Raw genomic sequence first — 22,235 nt, 5'->3', positions numbered from 1 at the left:
GTTTTGAATTAAGTAATTGGAGCATGTTACTGCTCAAAATAACATGCACTGTAAAAGATGTACTCACATATTAGTATTGTGCTGGATAACTTGGAATACTCACAGGAAAGTACATAGGCTCAACCCTGGCCTAGACTTGAACCTGAATCCTGCAAGGTAGGTTATGGTTAGAAAAATTCAAAGTTTTCTAAGTGGTTTCTTTATGCTTCCTAAGAACGAACCACTGCTGTGGAATTCTAGTAGTGGTTTCTGGAAAGGAAGACAAGTTTGTGAGTCCTCTTCACGGATCTCCTGTCCAGAATTGTGGAGTATAGTGCCCAGCTTTCAGCTCTGTGATAAGTGTTGCATCGGACTGGAGGGAGGAAGGGACAAGAGAGAAAGAAGGAGAACACTAGGTATAGGAGGCTTACATGATCAAAAAAAGAGGCTAGAGAGCCAAGTCAATGTATCTCCAATCGATTTGTTTTGACCTCTTTTTACAAAATGTATTTTATTTGATAATTCAACAAACCCATATAACTAAAACAAATGTTTCCCAAATCTACCTTTATCCTACCAAGTACTATGAACTCCTAGTCTATCCTGTTTGATTTTTTGAAGTTGTAATCAAAACTCACTACATTAAGACTTAAACTCATAGCTCATTTTAGTTCAAAGCACTGAAAATTAAGATGTGCTCATTCATCATATCCCAGATTTAAAGCCTCTCTTTGAATCCTTCCATTTTCCCCAATTATTCCTGTTAATCCAACAACATCTGCTAAGGTTGCTTGTCTGGGAGGAAAGTCTATTTTTGCCACCACCACATAATGCTGTTCCTTGTAAAAAGTAGCTGACGCTTGTTCCTTTGCTGTGGGAGATGTTGCCACCTCTGATTTTGCTAATGCTTTATGTCCTGACATTGTGATAGAAAATGCCAACTAAGTCAAATGGGGGAAAAAGCAATTTATTTTACTAATGGATCTAGTCACCCACTGGTAGCTCAGTTTAGGTTTTGATTCATTCTGAATACAGATGAGATGGCTCCTGACATGACAGACTGACAGACCTTCCCTCATGAGAACAGCAAGCTCAAATGACACAGTGCCAAATGCAGTTGAGAGAAATGGCAATTGCAGACTGAACATAGATCTCAGTTGAGTGATTTAGCCAAGGATCCCTTGTGGAAAAATTTAGGGTTCGTACCCAACCCTAGAACGTAGAGTAGGGTAAATTCCCAGATAAACCACACGGCTGAGGATTATGGAAATCTAAATCTCCAAAGAGAATTTGAGATGATGCTTCTTGTGTAAAGAGGAGTAGGTGCTGGGTACCATATGCAGATCTTACCAATAGGCCAATCTGTTTTTGTGGGGTTTACTACCCTATTTCCTTGGTTGTCATGTGGGTCATTTGCTTGCCAGTTTTTCTGTTGTATGTGAAAGTCAGTATTGTATCTGGAAGTCTCCAGTTAAAATCTCATGGGAATTAGTCCTATCAAAATAAAGCACACAGCTGTTTAAATAATTAGAAAGAATTTGCTGAAATTTACTACAGGAAAGAATTGATTTTAAACATAGAGAACATCATAGCACAGTTAAATGAGTCAAACTAGGTATCTGTCAACATTTAAAAAATGTAGTGTGCAAGCTTGCATTACTTCCCCCAGAATCCTTTAAATAGACTATGGGCCTTGATTTTCTTCAGGAGGCATCTGAGCATAGTTAGTATTTAAAAATACTAGATTACCACTACAAGATTAAAAGCTGTAAAAAAATAGATCCTATCTTTAAAAAAAATAGCAAATCTGATTCTGGTTTTTACTTATGCAATCTATCATATAGTTTTTAGTGCTTTCTGTTTCCCAAGCTTCTGCTACGAATAAAAGTGAGATATTTTCTCCTTGGGGATCAGAAAGCAGGTAAGAGAAATTTAGTAAAAAAAAAATGACTCCTCAGAGTTTCCCCCATATAATCCAACAAAGAAATGGATTGTTATTAAAGAAAATCTATTAATGATTTCATATCTTACATCCTTTGAAAGATTTTAATGTAAATAAGCATCCAATATGTGAGACTGAATTCTTCAGTAATAGGATCAGGTTCTCTCCTTAGTTTTTGTCACAGTCTTCTCCCAAGGTTTCTAAGATACACGTTTTATCCTGAGCTGAGTGTCTTGCACTGCCAACTAGCCTGCCCGGGTTTCAAGTCTTATGCCCATTCATGTGTGTTTAGAAAATCCCTACTCCAAATGCTCATTCATAACTTTTAATTTTTTCTATCAAAATAAAAGCCCTAAGGTTTGTATTGTTCTTATACTTTCGATCTGTAATTTTGCATAAAAGCTTTCAATTATCCTTTGTAAATATATTTTCTTCTAACAGTATGTCCATTCATTTCTAATCTTCTAATTTCTGTCCTTAAAATTTTAATTGCTTATGGAAACTAATCAGTCTCCTATCTGTGACAGTGGTTTCACAGATTCATAGGTTCTTATTTTTATGAAGTTCTTCATTTATATTACTCTGTTTTGATCTATAGTGTGGCTTGACCTAAGAACCCAGTCTACTGTTGAGAAACTTAGTAAAAGAATTCCGGGAAATAATAACTTTGTCAAGGTAAGAAATCTTTTCAGAAGTACACTGTAAGAATGTTCCTTTAAAAAAAAAGGTCACAGATTTCATGAGACAGACTATCTTGGTCTATGGCAATGTGGTTATTTTATACAACTTATACAATATTTCCTTCAGATATCTGGGGACAATTTGGTTCTTAACCTTTCTGTCTTGTTCTGTGAGATAACTGGAATAATAATACCCCAAGAGGACAGAATGGTAGAGATTGTATTTATCTTAGTAGCTTAAATCATATTCCCCAAGGGTCTTTCTTTAATTTTCTCATAGGTTAAGGATCCATCAGCATAGCTTCTTATTGAAAGTTCTGGGTGATTTTAGGTTTTTAGGAATTCAGAGAAAATTAGGCAGTCTTCTAGACCTTCACTAAAGACCTTGAAAAAAATGACTTTCTTCACGCAAAGAAGAATAATAAAATATGTCTGACTTTAGATTCTCATATAGATTCTTTTGCTTTAGGTAAATTAAATTAATTTCTTAGCAAGTACAAGTTATTCTAGAACTCAAAGAAGTTGATTTTTCTTTTGGGTGCTTTGTGTTTATTTCTGTGAGGTGTGTCCCTTTATTTGCCAATGGGACACATTGGTTCTTAGATCTGAAAATAATGTTCAAACACCATTAATTATTGCAGACTAGCAAACAGTCCCATATCTGCACCCTTCCCTGCCTAAGTAGTCTCTGTCTTGTCCCACCCATTTAACACCTATTCTTGACTGTTTGTCACCCTGCAAACCCCTCCAGTCCTCCATCTGTACTCTGCTTCAAGGGTTGCATAGTTTTCTCTGCATCACCACTATAGGCAACTATTACATTTCCTACCTGCATTTTAACACTCGATGTCTGTTAGCTTTGCAAGATCTTCTTGAGGACATCCTTCAGCATGTCCCTTTGTGTCAAGTCTAAGAGTATGTCCATATGTTAACATAATTGTGATATGTTCTTTTCTTCCATTATTTCTGAGCATTGGCCCCAAATGCAAATTCTCAGGAAAGATCAATAGGCATACATGAGTTTCATCTTTACCCATTCATTGTATTTGCTGACTTTCGCCAGCTGCTTTCTAATGTATGGAGATTCCATATTGCTTTGATCGGGCATGTCATTGAGCTCTGGCATATTTACTTTCCATTAAGTTTGTATTACTCTGTTATTTGAGTATGTATGTATATATACAGAATATAGTATGTTATTAAACTATGTGTATGAGAATAATTTTCTTGCTATTGATTTATGGCTATTAAATATCATAATCTACTAAAAAAGAAAACTTGAGTGCAGAATTTTGGTTTAGGATCTACAGATGAGCAATATATTGTACAATAGCATTATATTGTCACTCTCTAGTTAGAAGGTGGTGGGTGTATTGTTTAGCTTTCTCTTTATCTTGCCTACGTGGCTGCTCTTTGAACTGCCAACATAATCACTCTGATCTTTGTCCGTGAACATGCTTTCATGGACCGTTGGCTAGAAAAAGTACTTTAATTTCAAAGTCCTTCAAAAAAGGTTCTATTTAAAACTCCTAACCACTTTATGTTTTTGTTGAGTTCTTTTGTTTAGAAGTCTTGTTTTCAACTGTGCTAAGTATAATTTACTGACTGAACTTCCTAACTGTTTTAGTCCAAGACAGGCCTTCCACTTAGCACTTACTTCAGTGCAGTGAAACTTCGTTGGCTCCTCGACAATGTGAAAAAGGTCCAAGAGGCTGTCGAAGAAAATAGAGCTCTTTTTGGGACCATTGATTCATGGCTTATTTGGGTATGTTTAAATGTGATGTATGAATAGAAAATATTTGGGGGGATTTTTTTAACTGTCCTTTTTTCTACCAACATTTTGGACTTTTTATGTAGGAGAGGGCCTCAAATCCCATTACAGATGGTTGTGAGCCAACATATGGTTTCTAGGATTTGAACTCAGGATCTCTGGAAGATCGGTCAGTACTCTTAACCACTAAGACATCCCTCAGCCCCATTTTGGACTTTTATTCGGCATCATTATTGGGAAAAACTACGCAAATGACAGCAGAATAGCCCAGCCTCTATTTGAGACATATTTTTTTCTATTTCTCTTTTTATTTTTCTTGTTTGATTTGAGTGACAGTGGAAGATAACTACCAAAACCATATTTGATGACTCTTATCCTTTAGGCAAGTAATCTAGGTCGCTTTTCTCTCATGCCTATTGTTTTCTTCTAGCCCACTAGCCATTTCTAAGAAGAAATAACTATTTTACACAGTAAAAAACCAACATTCCTTTTCTCCTTCACTGTCAGCAGTTGAGAACTTTCTCTTGTGAAATCCTGCCAGGGTACAAAACTAAACCATAGAAGAAGTTTATATTAAAATATTTTGTCTAGATCTGAACACAGGTTAGAAATAGTTAACATTTTAGATCTTTTTATGATCCATCGTTTTTCTGGTTTTGGCTTTTTGAGATACAGTGTCAGTATATAGACCAAACTGGTCTGCACTTCACTTTGTAGACCCTGTGGGACTTAAACTTCTGCCAATTCTCCGGCTTCTGTCTCCTGAGTCTCGAGATGCACAAAAGGGTCACAACATCTAGCCATTTCCAATCTGTGTCTGCGCCCCCCACCCCACTTCTCTGACAGGATTTCACTATGTAGCCCTGGGTGACCTGGAACTTGCTATGAAGACTGTAGCTATCCACCTACCTCTGCTTCCCAAATTCTGGGATTATATATGTATGCCACCACACCTGACTTGCAATGGAGATTTTTGAAATTTTTTCAAATTATTTTATTATTTGTGTGAATGGGTATTTCGCCTGCATGTATGTGTACCATGTGCATGCAGTGTCCTCTGAGTTCAGAAGAGAGAGTCCTATTCCTTGGGACTAGACGTGATATAGCTGTGAGCTGATGTGGGTACTGGTGATTGAACCTGGATTAATGCCCTTAATTGCCGAGCTATCGCTCCAGCTCCACAATATGCATCTTTATAGTGTATGTCCTCTTGTGGTTCGTGGTCTCTTTCCCTTTTGATCCCTATTACCTTTATTATGGGAATTTTTTGTTAATGTGCCCTAAATAGGCAATACCGTAGGCAACATAGGCAATACGTAAGATCATAAACCTTTGTGCCAAGCTTGCTTCAACTATACTCATGTAATTCCATTTGTGAATACTTCAGTAACTATGAGAGGAACTGTTTCAACCTCTGCGGGAACTTCAAACTAGTCTTGTCCTTATTCTCATTATGGAATCCATACAGCAGGTCTTTAGAACATGTCCTAGAAGAGTTAGTTACCTATTACACTCTTCTGGAGTTGGCCAGGAAAAATATACTTCATGCTCTGTAGAAGCCGACTGTTTCCTCATATGTCACTCACCGTTGAATGACTCTCAGCTCTAGCAATGGCCTTGAAGCTGACTGATATAGGAAACGGGAAGCATGAGCTGCAGCAGACAGGAGGGAAGATTTTGGGGCTCAACCCATGAAATGCTATTTCTCTCTTTTGTTTTTTTCTTGCCTCCTTCTTCTTCCACTCGAAGGAAGGCACTGTTGCTTTCCACGGGGTTATAGAGAGCTTAAAATTCTGCTGTCAAGATATATGCAAAAAGAGGGGTTATTACAAAAGAAAACATGAATAGACAGGTTGTCTATAAACTTTTGAAGAGGTAAATTCCACCTAATCAAATTTTGTAAAGCTCTGTATTTTCCAAAGATAGAAGATTACACAAGAAAACTGACTTTTGCTTAACCAGGAATTCACTAGAATTGCATGACTACAATAGCCACATGGGTGAGGCTGGGAATATTTGAGTGCCGTCAATCTTAACTGTGATATATTACAAATATAAAAGGCATACTAGATTTCAGATTTGAGACTCAAGAAAGTAAAGTGTGGTAATAATATTTTTATTGATTATATGTTCATATGTTATTTTAGATATGACATAGTAGCTAAATAAAATAAGATGAACTATAGGAAATGCAGTTATATTTTATAGTTCTACTTCTTTATTTTTAACATAGCTACATTTTTATTACATTTGTGGTGTGTGAGGGTGAATGGCTGTCATAACACTTGTGTGGAAGTCAGAGGGACAGCTTGTGGGAGCCAACTTGCTTTTTCTACTATGTAGGTTCCAGGAATTAACTCAGGTCCATCAAGCTTAGCAGCAAGTGCCTTTCTTTACTTGAGCCATCTTGCAGGCACAGCTACTGGACACTTTAAAATTACATATGTAGGTCACATTATGTTTTTGAGTACTGCTGAGACATCAATTATGGAAATGTTTGGTTCTTCTGCTTGTCGTATGTACCCTGCTGCTGACAATTGCTTTTGACAACATATAAATAAAACTGCAGATTAGTTCAGACTTAATCTGTTCCTTTCCCTCCATCTAGAGTTTAACAGGGGGAATCAATGGCGGTGTTCACTGTACAGATGTAACAAATGCAAGCAGGACGATGCTTTTTAACATTCATTCTTTGGAATGGGATAAAGAGCTCTGCGAGTGAGTTATACGTCTTCCCTATATATTCTAATGCGCATTTAGAACCTGAATTGTACTGTTTGCAAATGGTCATTGTATACTAACATTTATTGTTGATATTGCAGCAAGTCTGTATTTGTATGAAGGCTTTTGTTTTGTTGTTTAGGGGGCACTGTTGCGGTGTGGCAGAATATCTCACTGTAGTCCAGGCTAATCTTTATAGATGGTTGTGAGCCGCCATGTGCTTGGTGGGATTTGAACTCAGGACCTCAGGAAGAGCAGTCAGTGCTCTTAACCACTGAGCCATCTCTCCAGCCCCCTAGGCTACTCTTGAATTTATGGTGATTCCCCTGGCTCAGCTTCCTGAGGTCTGGGATGATAGGCATGAACTACCACACCCAGATTTTATTATACATGTGTGTTTTAACATTATATATTATGTGTGGGCGTACACACTCACATTCCAGGGCACAAGGGCTAAGGTTTGTGTATGTATGCCAAAGGGCACCTGTACAAGTCAGTTTCTTTCTGCCCTTTGGCTTCCATGTATCAAACCCTAGGCAGTTCCATGGTAAGTTAACCATACCTGTTGAGCCATCTCAGCAACCATGAATACTACACATAGAATAAATAGGTCATATTAATTATTCTTTATAGGTCAGCCTCTTTTAGAACAGTTCTTTGCTTCCTGGGTGTGCTTTAAAATTTAAACTGATAATCTACTGTAAGCTTGGACTGTTAAATACCCAAGCACACAGCTATGTTCTCTAGACTCATGTGTGTGTCACTATTGAATTCTGTGATCAGATGCACCTAGTTTATAATTAACGTATATTTAAACTGTTTCTACATGTTTATTCAAAACAGTGTTTTATACCCCAAGCTATTCTTTTTCAGATTTTTTGGAATTCCAATGGAAATTCTTCCCAATGTTCGGAGTTCTTCTGAGATCTATGGCCTAATGGTAAAGTAAATAGTAGGAGGAAGGGATTTCATTAAAAAAGAAAGACCTTTGACATTTAGAATTCAGCAATTAACTTTATTATGTTTTATGGCTTGGGATTTGGGACTTTGTCTCTGAATGTTGGTAGTATATAAAATAAGAATTTAATGTTTTTAAATGGCTTTATAACCAAAAAACTTTAGAGTCCTTACTACCAATGGATGTTTTATTTATAAACTTTAATTGGCTTTCCTTTTAATAATAGTGTTTTTGTCATTTGAATATTAATATTTTAAGATACTATAGATAACCTAACAACAGTACTATAGGAATGTTTGGGATAGTTTATCCTTCCATATCACTGTAATAGCTGTGATGTCTGCTTTTAATTTAGCAGGTACTAGTCCCATCTTAATAGTGTTCTTTTTCCTAGTTAATCCCTTTTAATGGCTAAACCATTGTTATATGTTTCCCTCTTTGTCAGTTTGGAACAATTTAACAAAGGAACGGAAAGCAAAGAATCAGTTTCTAAATTAAGTTGCTAATTAAGGCGATTTCCTTAATGGGCACTTTACTTAAACCCAGAGGGAGAAAAGTAAGTGTGCTTACCATCTTTGAAACTGTGTAGTCACGTATCAGAAGTAGAAACCTTTAGGAGGGTATGAACTAGTATTTGAACACACGAATTTGAAATGCATGATGAAACTTAAAAATAAGTTTAAGGAAACCTCAAAATAGCCATTTCATGACAAATATTAGGAGCTCCATTCGTAGAGTTAATAAAAATGAAATGAGTGGCAAATGTTTGAGTTAATGGCTGAGCAGGACTTTTTAGGTGCTCCATATGGAATAAGCCTTTTTCAGGCAATGCACAATTGCTTAGGGCAGGCGTAGTCGCTGCTTATCTACAATGCTTTCATAAGTTCCGGGTGATCACAAACTCACTTGGGTCAGAACAAAAGCAGCTATTTTTGAAATCGCTTCAGAGAACGATGAAAAAAAAAACATTAAATTGGCCTACTTTTCTCTTGCATTTAAATATTATGCTTGTGTCCCCCTCTCTCCCCCTTGCTGACTATAGAAAATCTCTCATAGCCTGGTGAGTAGGCTACCCACTGATTATGCTACTCATTCATTTCGAAAAGATACAGTGCATTTCCATTTCTTTTCAGACAAGCCTCAGTCCATTCTCTAAACAAATGAATTTAGAAATTCCATGACCTTCTAAAATATTATAAGTTGTAGTCATATTTTAGATTTTTTTTACAGGAAGTAGAATCTTGTTTGTTCATTTATTTTTTCCATAAGATTAAAATCAATGTTTCTAAAATTCTGGGGGATCCAGAGATTTGCATGCTATCCTTTGCAAAGTACAGTTCTGATGTACTTTGGCCTTTACAAAGAAGGGACATTAGAAATTTTTTTGACTATTCTGTGTATCTGTCTTATATAATATCTTACCCGGTATTTCAGACCAGTTAGTTGGAAATGCACTGTCACTTTTTCTGCATGCTTCCTCAGAGGACCCTCCTGGAATCCTCTAGAAGCCTGTCCCAGTAAAGAAAACAGAGCGCTTTATATGCCTGAACATTTCCTTAGATTGTGTTAAAAGTTTGATAATTTTGGAAGTATAAACTTTTTATAATAAATATATCAAAACAGGAGGCCTCTGGGTTTCATAATGATTCAGAGTTAAGCCTTTTATCTAGTCTAGCTTTTATTAGTATCCAGGCTCAATTACAAAGAATATATACAATAAATAAAAATTTCAGGTCTTAGGCAGGGAGTAGCTCAGTAGTAAATGACTTCCTTACTTTTTTGTAGGCTCCAGATTTGATCTCTAGCACTAAAATCCAGCCTTGAAAAATAGCCGATCTTTAACCACAAAGCATGAAAGAAAACAAGGGCGTTTTCTACTTTGCTATTGGCTTTCATATATATGGTGTTTCATACTATCAAAAATTCATGAGGAGGATAAGATTGTCACTGTCTTCATGTTAATGGCTAGGGCACTAGAGGTCCCAGGGCCATTTGCTAACAAATGGTAGGCAAAGGAGTCAATGTGAAGTTTTTCACTTAGGGTTCTTTCTGATACATCATCCTTACTTTAGGGATCACATTCCTTAATGCCTCTAATCCCTTAATGTCAGCACAAGTTGTGCTGTGGTAATGTTTTCCCTACTGTGGCCTCTGGGAACTAGACCCAGGGACCAGTAGGCAATAGCTCTAGCACTGAGATAGATCCTCAGCCTTGTAATATGTTTTTTTTTTCAAAAACTGTTTTATAAACTTTTGGCAACCAACAACTTAAGTTTGCTTCTTGTTGGCCATACCGGTTGAAATTAAAATAAACAAGTAGTATTCATAAATTAATTGCTATTTGTCTAAATTTAACTTTCTTTGGGCAAACATCTAAAATCCAGGCACTCTTGTTTCTTAAAAGCAGTTTGAGTAGAAAGAAGAGTTAGGGGGCTGGGGATTTAGCTCAGTGGTAGAGCGCTACCTAGGGAAGCATAAGGCCCTGAGGTTCGGGTCCCCAGCTCCGAAAAAAAAAAAAAAAAAGAAAGAAGAGTTAGTCGATAAAATACAGCCTTCCGGAAACTATATTCCACAGCAGTTTGATAGTTATTTAAAAACATGTTGGCTGTTCCATAATACCAGCAACCACATCAAAGCACTAATTTTGATCTGAGATCATGTAGCCCACTTGTCATTTTGTAAATAAATAAATTGTGGAGCATGTTTCAGCAGCCTGCTTACGGCCTAACACTGCCTAACCAGGAGAAGAGCCTGTGTCTCCTGACTGACTGCCAGTCTAGTGTTTTATGTTCCTTTTCCAATGCCCTATCTCTTCGTGTTGCTCTGAATCCTTCTAGTCTCCGTCTCTGTCCTGCTTATGTAGCTGAAACACTAGCTTCTTGTCTGCTCACTTCCTTTGGCATGTTGCTCTTGCTCATTACGATTGCAGTTACGTTACTAGAGCCACGTTTTTGTGACTACTCCTAATTCCTTTTTAAAACATTTTATCAGAAAGCTGGGGCCTTGGAAGGTGTGCCAATATCTGGGGTAAGTATCAGCACTAAATATCTTCCTGTCACCACCCACCCTCCCACCCCTGTCCTAAATGGTTGTGGCTTAACCTCCTCCATTTTAATCCTTCTGCCTTTTCGGAAGGGGGTAGGGGATGGAGACGAATAAGAGTAACAATACTGGCCACTTCTTGTTTTTCTGTGGCATAGGATGGGTCAGTGAAAACATTTTGAGGAAATTCTAGGCCTGGCATGGTGGTGCAGTACAAGCCCAACACTGGGTATCTTGATAAATAAATGGGTGAAATCCTAATGGGGGGAAATGTAAGGCATAGATAGTTCACTCCTTGATAAATTAAAAGACACAAAAATAAACCTATGGCTCTTCAGAAAAGGAAATTAGTCATGTTTAAGTATTTTTTGTTTTTTATTGTCATTTATAATTTTAGTGTTTGGGGGACCAGTCTGCTGCTTTGGTGGGACAAATGTGCTTCCAGGATGGACAGGCCAAAAACACGTGAGTTTAAGAGACCTGACTTAAGAAACAGGGTTGTTTTGTTTACTTTTCTCCTTGGCGCTTTAAAAGCTCAGCCAAAAGGCAACACTACAGTCACTTCAGGATGGAGATCCACATTGTGTTTACAATTTGTTTCCACCTTTCTTCCCCTTTCACCCATTTTCTCTCTGCCTTCCATCTTATATAGCCCAGGCTGGCCTGAAATTCTTGATCTTCCTGACACAAATGCCAGACTTACAGTCATATGCCAGGATACCGGACACCTGGTTTTATGCCACACTGGGCTTGCACCCAGGACCTCATGCACATTTACCTAGCATTCTGTCAAATCAAGCACATGCTTGTGTCTGATTTTTGTCTTTTATTTTTAATTTGGTTTTGGTGTTTTTGAGATAGGGCCTGACTCTAAACTACAGAAATTCAAACTAGGTAGCTAAAGACTGGCCACAAATTTCCTGGGAAATTCTCCTGTCTCAGCATCCCAAGTTTCAGGAGTTTGTTTTTTTGTTTACCCTAGAGCCATATTCTTTTTTATTTTTTTTTAATAAAAAGTATATTGATGGGATTGATGGGTGGAGGTTGTGACAAAATAAGGAACTGTCATAATAAAATGTAATTTTCAGTGTATTATCCTGCTAGGTTCTCAAAAGTCTATTTTTGTTGGGATATTTAATGCCATTCACTGATTAGGAGCAGCAAGAATGAAAGAAAAGAAAACTTGATAATGTTTTTCTCCTATTCTTTTCTCTTAATTAGTTTTTATTAAAAAAGTGCCATATGTTGAGTGACAATATATTCCAAGAGCTGAAATATAGTGACAATTAAAATACATGCTCAGAAACTGGCTATTGTATATATGTAATGGTCCACATACTTGAGATATCACTCAGTCCACATTAATCCTAGTATTTGTGAATCCTATTATTCCTATAAATCAGGTAGCTAGGACTTAGATAGAATAATTAATTCATATAATGCCATGAAGCTAGTAAGCCAGAAACATAATATTTGTCCATTAATTCATTGTGTTCCTTAGTTGTGACTTACTGTCTGCCATAAACATAAAATATTTCCATAAACTTACAATAAGACTATAACTTCCCCTATCCTTGTTTTATATTTTTTAAATATTTGTTTGCTTTTTAAAGCTTTTTAATATATTCATAGCTTCTTAAAAAGATTTATTTCTTTTTATGTATGTGAGCACACTGTAGCTGTCTTCAGACATACCGAAGAAGGCATCAAGTCCCATTACAGATGGTTGTAAGCCACCACGTGGTTGCTACAAGTAATTAACCTCTAGAAGAGCAGTCAGAACTCTTAACCACTGAGCCATCTCTCTAGCCCAGCTTTTTTGTTTTACTTTTCTCTTATATTTTGCTTATGGTTTCCTCTTCCTAGTCTCTTCCTCTTCCACCTTTCCTCTCTCCTAATCTTCCGCTACCACCACCCCCTCCCACACACCCTCATCCTGCTCCACCTCCCCTCAGAAAAGAGCAGATCTCCCAGGGACATCAACCAAACATGGCACAACAAGCTACAATAAGACCAGACACATGCCATCATATCGAGGCGGGACAAGGCACCTCAGTAGGAGGAAATGGGTCCCACAAGTAAACAAAAGAGTCAGGGACAGTGTCTCTGTCTCCCCGCCATGTTAGTATTCCCACAAGAACACCACTACACAGCCATAACATGTATAGAAAGGGACCCAGGTCAGATCCCTACAAGCTTGATCTCTGCAGCCCCCATGAGCTCTGGTCAGCTGATTCTGTATGGGCCAGAAGATTATAAACCTTAATGATTTTTTTTTTATGAGGATTTCCTAATTCTGTCCTCAAGGATTTTTGTTAGTTGGTTTAGGTTTGTTGTTTTGATTTTGAAAGTTTGTTGTTTTATTGTTGTTGTTGTTGTTGTTTAGAGATAGGGGTCTTGCTGTGTAGACCCTTTGCCTGGAGCTTGCTTACATCTCAGCCTGCTGTGAGACTCAGCACCCTTCTGCCTCAGTGCTAAGATTATAGGCATGTATCAGCACACCCTTTCAGGCACGGTCTCATGTAGCTCAGTCTGTCCTTAGATCTGCCATGGTGCTCCTGCCCTCATCTCCCTAGTTCTGGAAAAACAATGATAGGGCTGCAGGCACATACTACTACGATGACTTTATTATTTTTACTTAGATGATTAAGTTCTTTTTCTACAAATAATGAAAGATCTAGCAGCCCTAAAATAAATGCTATTGTAATTCAACAGAACTAACCATCCTCCTGTGAAAGGGTGACCTTATTCAAATGAAAGTTTGGAAGAGAATATGAGAATTATTTGTAGGCTATGCTGACCTCAGGTTATGAAGGAGCACTTGAGTCAACCTAAGTGTGGAAACACTTTCTTCGAATCAGGGTTCCAGCAACCGCATCAGGAATCACAGAAAAGCAGTCTGGTTTTTTCCCTTTCCTCCTCTGCCAGGAACACTAATGCTAGTAAATTAGATGTTATCTCTATTACCTAGCACAGTATACAGTATATAATAGGAACCCAGTAAAATAGCTTTCATGTCCCTCTCTTCTATTCCTTTCTCGCTTTACCATTGTCTACCAAGTGCATAAGTTATTAATTGAAGTTAGGTAATAATTATGAGTACCTGTGACATAAGAAACATTGCATTAATGTCTTGGGCTTTCGAAGTGAGGCCAGAAAAATCACAGGTGATCACCCTGGACTTGATTCCAGCAGTATAAAAACCATGATGCTAGTAGTGAGATGTTTTCAAGAATGAACAGTGCTGGAGCGTGCAGCAGACACTTAACAAGGATACAAATAGGAAGATTTAGTTAGAGAATGAAGTGAACATTAGGGTAGGAAAATGGTCGAAAATAAGACATGATCCCACTGTTTCTGGCTTGTATTCCAGGCTCTTAGGAGACAGTCTGTGCTAAGTGGTGAGTTCCACATCAGCCTGAGATACGCAGCATTAAAATAAATCTGAGCTGTGGGAGTAGGTGGTACTTAGAAGAACAATGTAGGGGCAGGAACATGCCTTGAAGAAATTCCCATCCTGGCAAACAGGAGGAAGAAACAGGACAGTAAATTGAGAACTTAGTATAACCCTCAAAGGCATACATCCAGTGACATATGTCCTCCAGCTAGGCTCATCTCCCAAAGCAGCCACAACCTCCCAACATAGCCACAATAGCTGGGGACCAAATGTTTGGATCATGAGTCAATAAGGGATATTTTATTGACACCATATAAAACGTTCTGTAAATCTGTAAACTGCAGGCCAAGATTTTTGTTTGTTTTGTTTCGTTTGCTTTTTTTCTACTTGATAGGTAATGGATAACTTCTGGACATTTATGAGCCTGGTGCTTAGGTGTTACTGGAGTTGTCAGTTAATATGATGACAGTCTTGGGTCAATGCAAGGAAAAGCTAGAGGGCAGGAACCCGTCATATAAGCCATTGTACTATACTACACACTCAGAGGATGGAGAGAGAAAGGGAGACTACAGGGATACATAGGTTACTGCAGAGAGCCAAGGGAGAAGAATTAGCTGTGAGGTCTAGACCGAGCAGCAGAGAGAGGGTTAGGATTACTCAGTGTAAGGGAAAGGTCCAGTAAAGCAATTTGTGTTTGGACCCTGTTTGTGGTGCTGCTAAGTCATGTATTATACACACAAGGAAATGCGATGTGAGTTAAGTATAAGTGGTTTTATGTGTTTTGCCCACGTGTATGTTTGTGCAACGTGTGCTTAGAACATATGGAAGTCAAAGGAGAACATCCAATAAGCTGGAACTGGAGTTGTAGATGGTGTATGTGCTGGGAATAGAAACCCAATCCTCCAAGAAAGAGCATCAAGCACTCTTAACTGCTGGGCCACTTCTCCAGCCCCTGTTGTCAGGTGTGTTGTCACACCGTTTTAGTCCTAGCATTTTAGAGGCAGAGGCAGGAAGATCTATGAGAGGAGCAAGACTTGTCGGGTAGGAAATGCAAGCTTAGGCAATGTCTTAGGTTTTTGTTGCTGTGAAGAGAGACACTGTGACCAGGACAAATCTTATGAAAAGATAACATTTTATTGGGGCAGGTTTACAGTTTCAGAGTTCCAAGGCCAGCCTTGTCAACATAACAAGTCCCAGGTCAGCCAAGCCAATACAATCTAATTTTAAAAAGCATGAAATCTGCATTTAAAATGTATTTCAATAAACTGCAACTCTTCTTTGAAAAGCCCATATTCTTGCATATGGTTTTATTTTTTTTTCTCGAGTGCTTTTCTTAGTACTTTTAATAAAATCCCAACTCACCTTCACAAAAAAGCTTGGAGAAATAATAAGCTTCCATTTTAGTGATGGGGCAGTAAAAACAGTACTGTAACTCATGTGCTTCAATTTGTAAATGCATTGCCTATGCCTAGTGTATTTGACAAGTGTTTTTACAAACTTAAGTATTCAGTAGTCCCATACCTCTTGGTGTGTCACTTGTTCATTTAGCAAGCCAAAAACCCACTTAGAAAGAAATGGAATTTTTTTAAGATAAGCCCTACTCATAACAGTGTTGCATGAAGGAAATATTTATCAGGAAAAATGCATTTGGCTTATGTTTGTTGCCCAAAAACAATGAAACCAGCAGGATAATAGCAATAGTTTTTCCATCATCTTTCTGCCAGCATGGAGATTAGACACGATTAAAACCTACAGAGTTTCAAACCATGGTTGCACATAGCATAGGAACAAGACTTGAGGGGCAGGAATTCCAAGCACAGGCATTGTCTTAGTTAGCGTTTCTATTGCTGTGGAGAGACACCAAGACCGTAGCAACTCTTGGTAAGAAAAACATTTAATTGAGGCTGGTTTATGGTTTCAGAGGTTTAGACCGTTATTGTCATGGTGGGAAGTATGGGGGCACACAGGTAGAGATGGTGCTGAAGAAAAGCTGAGAATTCTATATCTGGTTCTATAGGCAACAGGAAGAGAGAATGAGCCTCTGGGTCTGATTTGAGCTTCTGAAACCAATGCCCACCCCCAGTGATACATTTCCTTTAATAAAGCCACACCCAATAGTGCCACTCCCTATGACCAAGCATTCAAACATCTGGGGGAGGGAGGCAATCCTATTAAAACTACCGCAGGCAGAGTCAACTATGGCAGTAGCAGCTTCTGTGACCCTTTCTAGTATCAGTTGGGTTTATTAACTGATCTAACATACACAAGTCAAAACTATCCATTATGTTCAAGTGCTAAGCTTGTGGCTGAGTCCAAAGCTTATATTGATAAGATCGCCATGAAGTTCAGTTCTTTCATATCAACCATGCTGAGTTATGATTTTGATCATCCCGCCACTGGGGGAATACATGACCCTGCAGAGAGAATGAGATCAATAGGCCTTAAATAGCTTGCTCTTGTATGTCACCTTTTTTCCTAGCTTTTGAGCTACCCTTTGTGCTATTCCAGGCTCCTCCTTTCACCCTGCCAGAGCCTAGTGGTGTTTCTCAGTCTATAGTGATTATTAGGGATAGAGCTAAACTGGTCAATGCTGTTGGTGAACGGCTATTAGTCATGATGCGTCACCCTGTGTACACTGGTAGTAACTTAACTGCAACTGGATGTATAATTTGTTGTTATCCAGTCAAATTTTACAAACACAACCCTTGGCAAATGACTAAGTGCTAAATTCTATACCTGCATTGCCCCCATTAATTGTTCTCAATATTTCCCTCTAGACTTACATTTTAAATAAGGATTTAGTGTGTAATGTTTGTTAGTTTTCTGTAATTTTTGTAAAAGGACTTTAGTTGTACTAAGTAAAAATATCAGTTTTAATCATTTGTAGTACAATTTGCTTTTGATAAAATTGTCAAGATGTTCATTCTGCCTCCACCTATAGGTATGGAACAGGGTGCTTCTTACTGTGTAACACGGGCCATAAGGTTGGTTTTCTTTATAATTCAGATTAATGAAAGTTCTTTATCTTCTTATATATAATACTTGACTCTAATTAGTTATGTGCTTTGGGACTTTCATCTTTTACTTAATCTTTCTCTTGTATGCTTTCTTAAATTTCATATGTGTTCTTTTGATTGCGTTAATGGAAACTATTGACATAGTACTATGTCAGATTCTTAGTGAAAGATCCAGTTCAAAACAATGAAGGATGTTTTAGCAGTCTGAGTGTATTCTTATTACCAATGACTTACTTTTAATCATTACTGTTTTATTGATAGAATTCTTATGAATAAACAATCAATTTTAACTGGACGTGGTGGTGGCACACATCTTTAATTCCAGCATTTGGAAGGCAGAGATGGGCAGATCTCTGTGAGTTCAAGGCCAGCCCAGTCTAGTGAGTTCTAGGCTAACCAGTTTAACACAGTAAAACTTTGTGTCAAAACCAAAATGTCTTTATACTATCCTTTCAATTTTTTTCCACACTAAAATCTTTCTTTTTCTTTCCTACAGTGTGTATTTTCTGAACATGGCCTTTTGACAACCGTGGCTTATAAACTTGGCAGAGACAAACCTGTGTATTATGCATTAGAAGTAAGTTCTTTTCTGTCTAGATGAACATATATCCAAAGTTCATGAAAATGACCATGCATTCTTGAGGGAGAGTTACTATTTGAGACAGAATCTTGTCATACATCCCTGGTAAGTCAAAATCTCTGTATTGTCTTTCAAATTGGCCTTCAACTTATGACAATTCTTCTCCCTCTACAATTACATGAGCAAGCACACCTGGAAAAATTGTGTTTTCTAACATGGTTTCTCACACAATTTAATATATAGGAGTCAAAAAATTCCAGATTTTTGGACTTTGATTGGGTACAAAGAACCTTGGATTAAACTAGGGATCCTGGCTCCTATGAGACAAGATGGTAATTTCCTCCATTGTTAGTACCAATTGGTGTCGTCACCTTGGGAATATTATTTACCTGCCTTACAACCTAAATTTTTCTATCCTTAATGTTTAATGATGAGATTGGCAGACTCTAGCTCTTCTTTTAACTTTAAATTTTCTGTTAGTGACTAAAATGCCCTAGTGTTTGATAGCAGATCCCTGGGCACAGAAAGGCAGAGCAACTGTCTCCACTGTGTCTCATCTGTTTCAGATACATTTACAAATTGTAATAGGACCTTATCAACCCAAAGCTGTAGGACATGATAGGTTTGTACAGAGCCATTGACGGAGTTGGTATAGAGCTCAGTCATGAGTACTTTGTGGAACATCCTCAAGGCTCTAGCATCACAAAAAGAAACAGATCAAAACGTTGGTTAAGAGTCACAAAAGCAATATTTCTTGTGAAAACAGACACATGTCTTGGAATCATGTCTGTACAGTCAATTCTGGATCTTTTAAAATAGACTGAGATTGGATCCATGGCCTCTGGGAGGTGTCCATCACTGAGCTACGTTCCCTAACCCTGTGTCCTAATATTGCATGGACTACCTGGTAACTTATCGGGACTCATTTCTTAGGATGCCTGATGATAATTCAGTTAAGGGCTTTGACTGCTAGTCATAATTAAAACATTTTCCCTTTGTTAGGGTTGCAAGCACGATGAACATTTTCACCCTTCCCATAAACACTGCAATCTCTTCCCAAACTGTGCCCCTGCCCCCTTCTTCATAACTCTGATGGTTGAGCCCAGGGTCTTGAACCTGCTAGGCAAGTGTCCTATGACTAAATTACATCCACAACAATCTCAAGCCCTTTTCTTTACACAAAGGCCTCTGTATACTAAAGTTATCAACGCTTCTCAGAATTTGAAAGCCCGTGAACTGCTTTTCTCCTTTAGTCCCCAATTTGGACACTCAGGACAGCATTGCTCATATGAAAATATTGGAAGGTTCTTTTTTTTGGGGAGAGGGAAGTGCCAGTAATTGTAGCAGCATCCGTAGTACTATTCATATGCTTTGTTTGACCTTGCATGAGAAACAGAATTTTAGGTATTTTAGATCTGGGGAAAAGGGCCTCTAAGGCAGGGGTGACACAACCTTATTTTCATTGTCACACAGTATGAAGTCTTTCTCTTGTCTCCTTTTCAATAATAGCCTCCCTCCAAACTTCTGTTTCAAGATAGAAATTCTGAGCATTTTTTAAAAACTGAGACAGGGTCTTGTGTATCTCGCGCAGGCCTAAAATGTGCTATATACCTTCTCTTCCTTCTGACTCTCCCTTTTGAATGGTGGGATGCATTTAGAGGCATCATCACCACACTTGGTTATAAACTCTTTCTTATTCCATCCTCAGAAATGGTCCTAGGTCATCTGTCATATCTCCAAAGGCTAAGAGGCAGCTTTCAGTTTCTCTGAGTCTTCCTCATCCGGTTTAAACTGCCTAGATGACATGGTATCTTCCACTCCAAATCACCCATCTTTCTAGAGAGATAAAGGATATTCTCTGTATACTTAACAGTGTGATTTGGGCTTCCCTTACCATAAACATTCTTCTGCTATTCTGGCCTGAAAATGTAATTAATTTAGTTTAATAACTTCTTTATGTTGCTGGTCCTTAGAGCATATGCTAAAATATTCTTTCTCAATAGTGTACTTGTACAAAACTATTCAGTTCTTCGAATCTAGGGATTCTCTCTCTCTCTCTCTCTCTCTCTCTCTCTCTCCCTCTCTCTCATCCAAAAGTACTTTCATTTGCCATAATATGCATATACAAGTATCTAGGTTTCCCTCTTTCTATTTTTACTGAACTTTTTTTGACAGTTAACACACATTTTAAGAAATCAAAACAAACTTAAAAAAAGAATGATGGAATGATGCTAGATTGATAAAACTTGGTGAATTAGTACTAATTCTTTTTGTCAGTTTCCAACTCATACAATCTTAATGCTTTTAAGTTGATAAATTGTTGGTGGGCTTAGGAATCCAAACTATTACAGCTTTACTTTCTGCCCTTCTAGTACCCCGCTCCCTTTTGTTTTTGATTCTTGAGCTATGATGCCCCCGTATAGCCTAGAGAGGCCCCCTGTCTCTGCCTGCCAAGTGAAGGGCTTGTAGATGAGAACCTCCATAGTGTGTGAGTTTCTTCATTCTCCTGCTGAGTTTAGAGTAGTATGGATTAGATACTTTCCAGCTTATTGATTTTTTTTCTTTTACACTTTAAAAAGATCATTCAACTAAATAGTTTTCTAAAAGTGTATATGAATATTTCATAGTTTTAATCTCCCAACCATGATGAGGACCTCAAATACTTTATTCCTAGAAACTCTGCCAGCAGTGTTGAAGTCTGTTGTTGAGAGGTTTTATTTCCTCTTTTTCCTTCAGTGTGTAATGATTGGTGGTCTTCTTTGCACTTGAGAGTAACTAATATCGATTGACTCATTATAGACATGCTGGTATCTGGTGTCATTGTTTGGAGGCTTACTCTTGCTGTGTAGCACAAGCTGGCCTCTAGTGTACTTGTCCCAGCCTGCCAAATGCTGGCATGAGGCACACCCCATTCCAGGAGCATTTCTTTGCTCGCATGCCTTTTATGTCCCCATTGTGTGTGTGTGTGTGTGTGTGTGTGTGTGTGTGTGTGTGTGTGTGTGTCTGTGTGTCTGTGTGTTGTTCTTGCTAAGGGTCATCCTTTTGTTATCCTTTTGTAAGAATGTAGGCTAGTAAGCCCATTTGCTTTGAGGCTTTTACTTATTTTTCCTCATTTGGGGAAAGTATACATTTCTAGATTAGCAATTATTTTTCCCATATCCCTTACGGTGCATTTACTTGTTTGAGACATAGTCTTGCTGTATAACCCTGAGTGGCCACAGAAATCTCTTTCCTGCTGCCTCCTGAGCATCGCAACTAGCACAGCAGGCCTTTGGTACTAATGAGACCCCTGCTGTCATTTTTAAATGTAGTTCCTTTCCGTTGCAGATTGTTTCTCTCTTGCCTGAGAGCTTTTAACATTGTCTCTTTATCATTGCTGCTCTAGAATTTCGATGTACCCGGGTTTGGATTTATTTTTATTTGTCCTGTCAGGTACTTAGATCCCAGGCTTTCATCAGATCTGGAAAGTTCTCAGCACTTATCTCTTCAAATATCACTCTTCCTCTACCATTACTTCCATCTTCTGGACTTGCTATTGGATGACTATTGGAACCATAGCTCCATGTCTCTTAAATATATATATATATATATATATATATATATATATTAATGTATAATACATATATTAATCTCTTTGTTTCTCTGTGCTGCATCCCTGGTGAGTTACTCAGTATCTACCTTCCTTTTCCAAATTATTTCTTGAAAAGAAACCCAAATGCATAAGATCCATTTGTTTTGCATTGTAAAATGTTAAGACACCTGAAGAAATATGAATTATGGCTGGAGAGATGGATTAGCAGTTTAGATGACCCACTTTCTATTCCTAGCACCCGCATAGTGGCTCACACCTTCTACAACTCCAGACCCATGTAATCCGACGCCCTCTTGTGGCCTCCATGGGTACTGCATGCAGGCCAAATACTCATACACATAAAATAAAAATAGGTCTCAAAAAGAATATGGATATGGAGTGTCGGAGAATATAATAAAATATATTTAACTTTAAAATTTGCTTTGAATAATAAAGTATATAACAAAAATATAAATTAAACTACTGTACACCTTATCAAATAATTACATAAAGAATATGTAATCTCGGCTCAGGTCAGGTCGCAGAACACCTCCAACTTTCAGGCACCCCTTTATGC

At 37.9% G+C, this 22,235-nt stretch overlaps 1 protein-coding gene across 1 annotated transcript in view; it reads left to right on the top strand.

Annotated features, from left to right (window-relative positions):
- Gk (glycerol kinase) overlaps positions 1–22,235 on the top strand; it is a 76,238-nt gene that overhangs the window by 34,207 nt on the left and 19,796 nt on the right. The window contains exons 6-14 of the mRNA XM_032890222.1: positions 2,520–2,596; positions 4,229–4,366; positions 6,981–7,090; positions 7,967–8,033; positions 9,094–9,111; positions 11,043–11,078; positions 11,491–11,558; positions 17,432–17,474; positions 18,004–18,084. Coding sequence (XP_032746113.1) covers positions 2,520–2,596; positions 4,229–4,366; positions 6,981–7,090; positions 7,967–8,033; positions 9,094–9,111; positions 11,043–11,078; positions 11,491–11,558; positions 17,432–17,474; positions 18,004–18,084 — 638 coding nt within the window. The remainder of the gene's footprint in view (positions 1–2,519; positions 2,597–4,228; positions 4,367–6,980; positions 7,091–7,966; positions 8,034–9,093; positions 9,112–11,042; positions 11,079–11,490; positions 11,559–17,431; positions 17,475–18,003; positions 18,085–22,235) is intronic.

Source organism: Rattus rattus, chromosome X (assembly GCF_011064425.1).
Source record: "Rattus rattus isolate New Zealand chromosome X, Rrattus_CSIRO_v1, whole genome shotgun sequence".
In the NCBI taxonomy this organism is placed as follows: domain Eukaryota; kingdom Metazoa; phylum Chordata; class Mammalia; order Rodentia; family Muridae; genus Rattus; species Rattus rattus.
The sequence above is the reverse complement of the archived record's forward strand: the minus strand, read 5'-3'. Positions and strand labels throughout refer to the sequence as shown.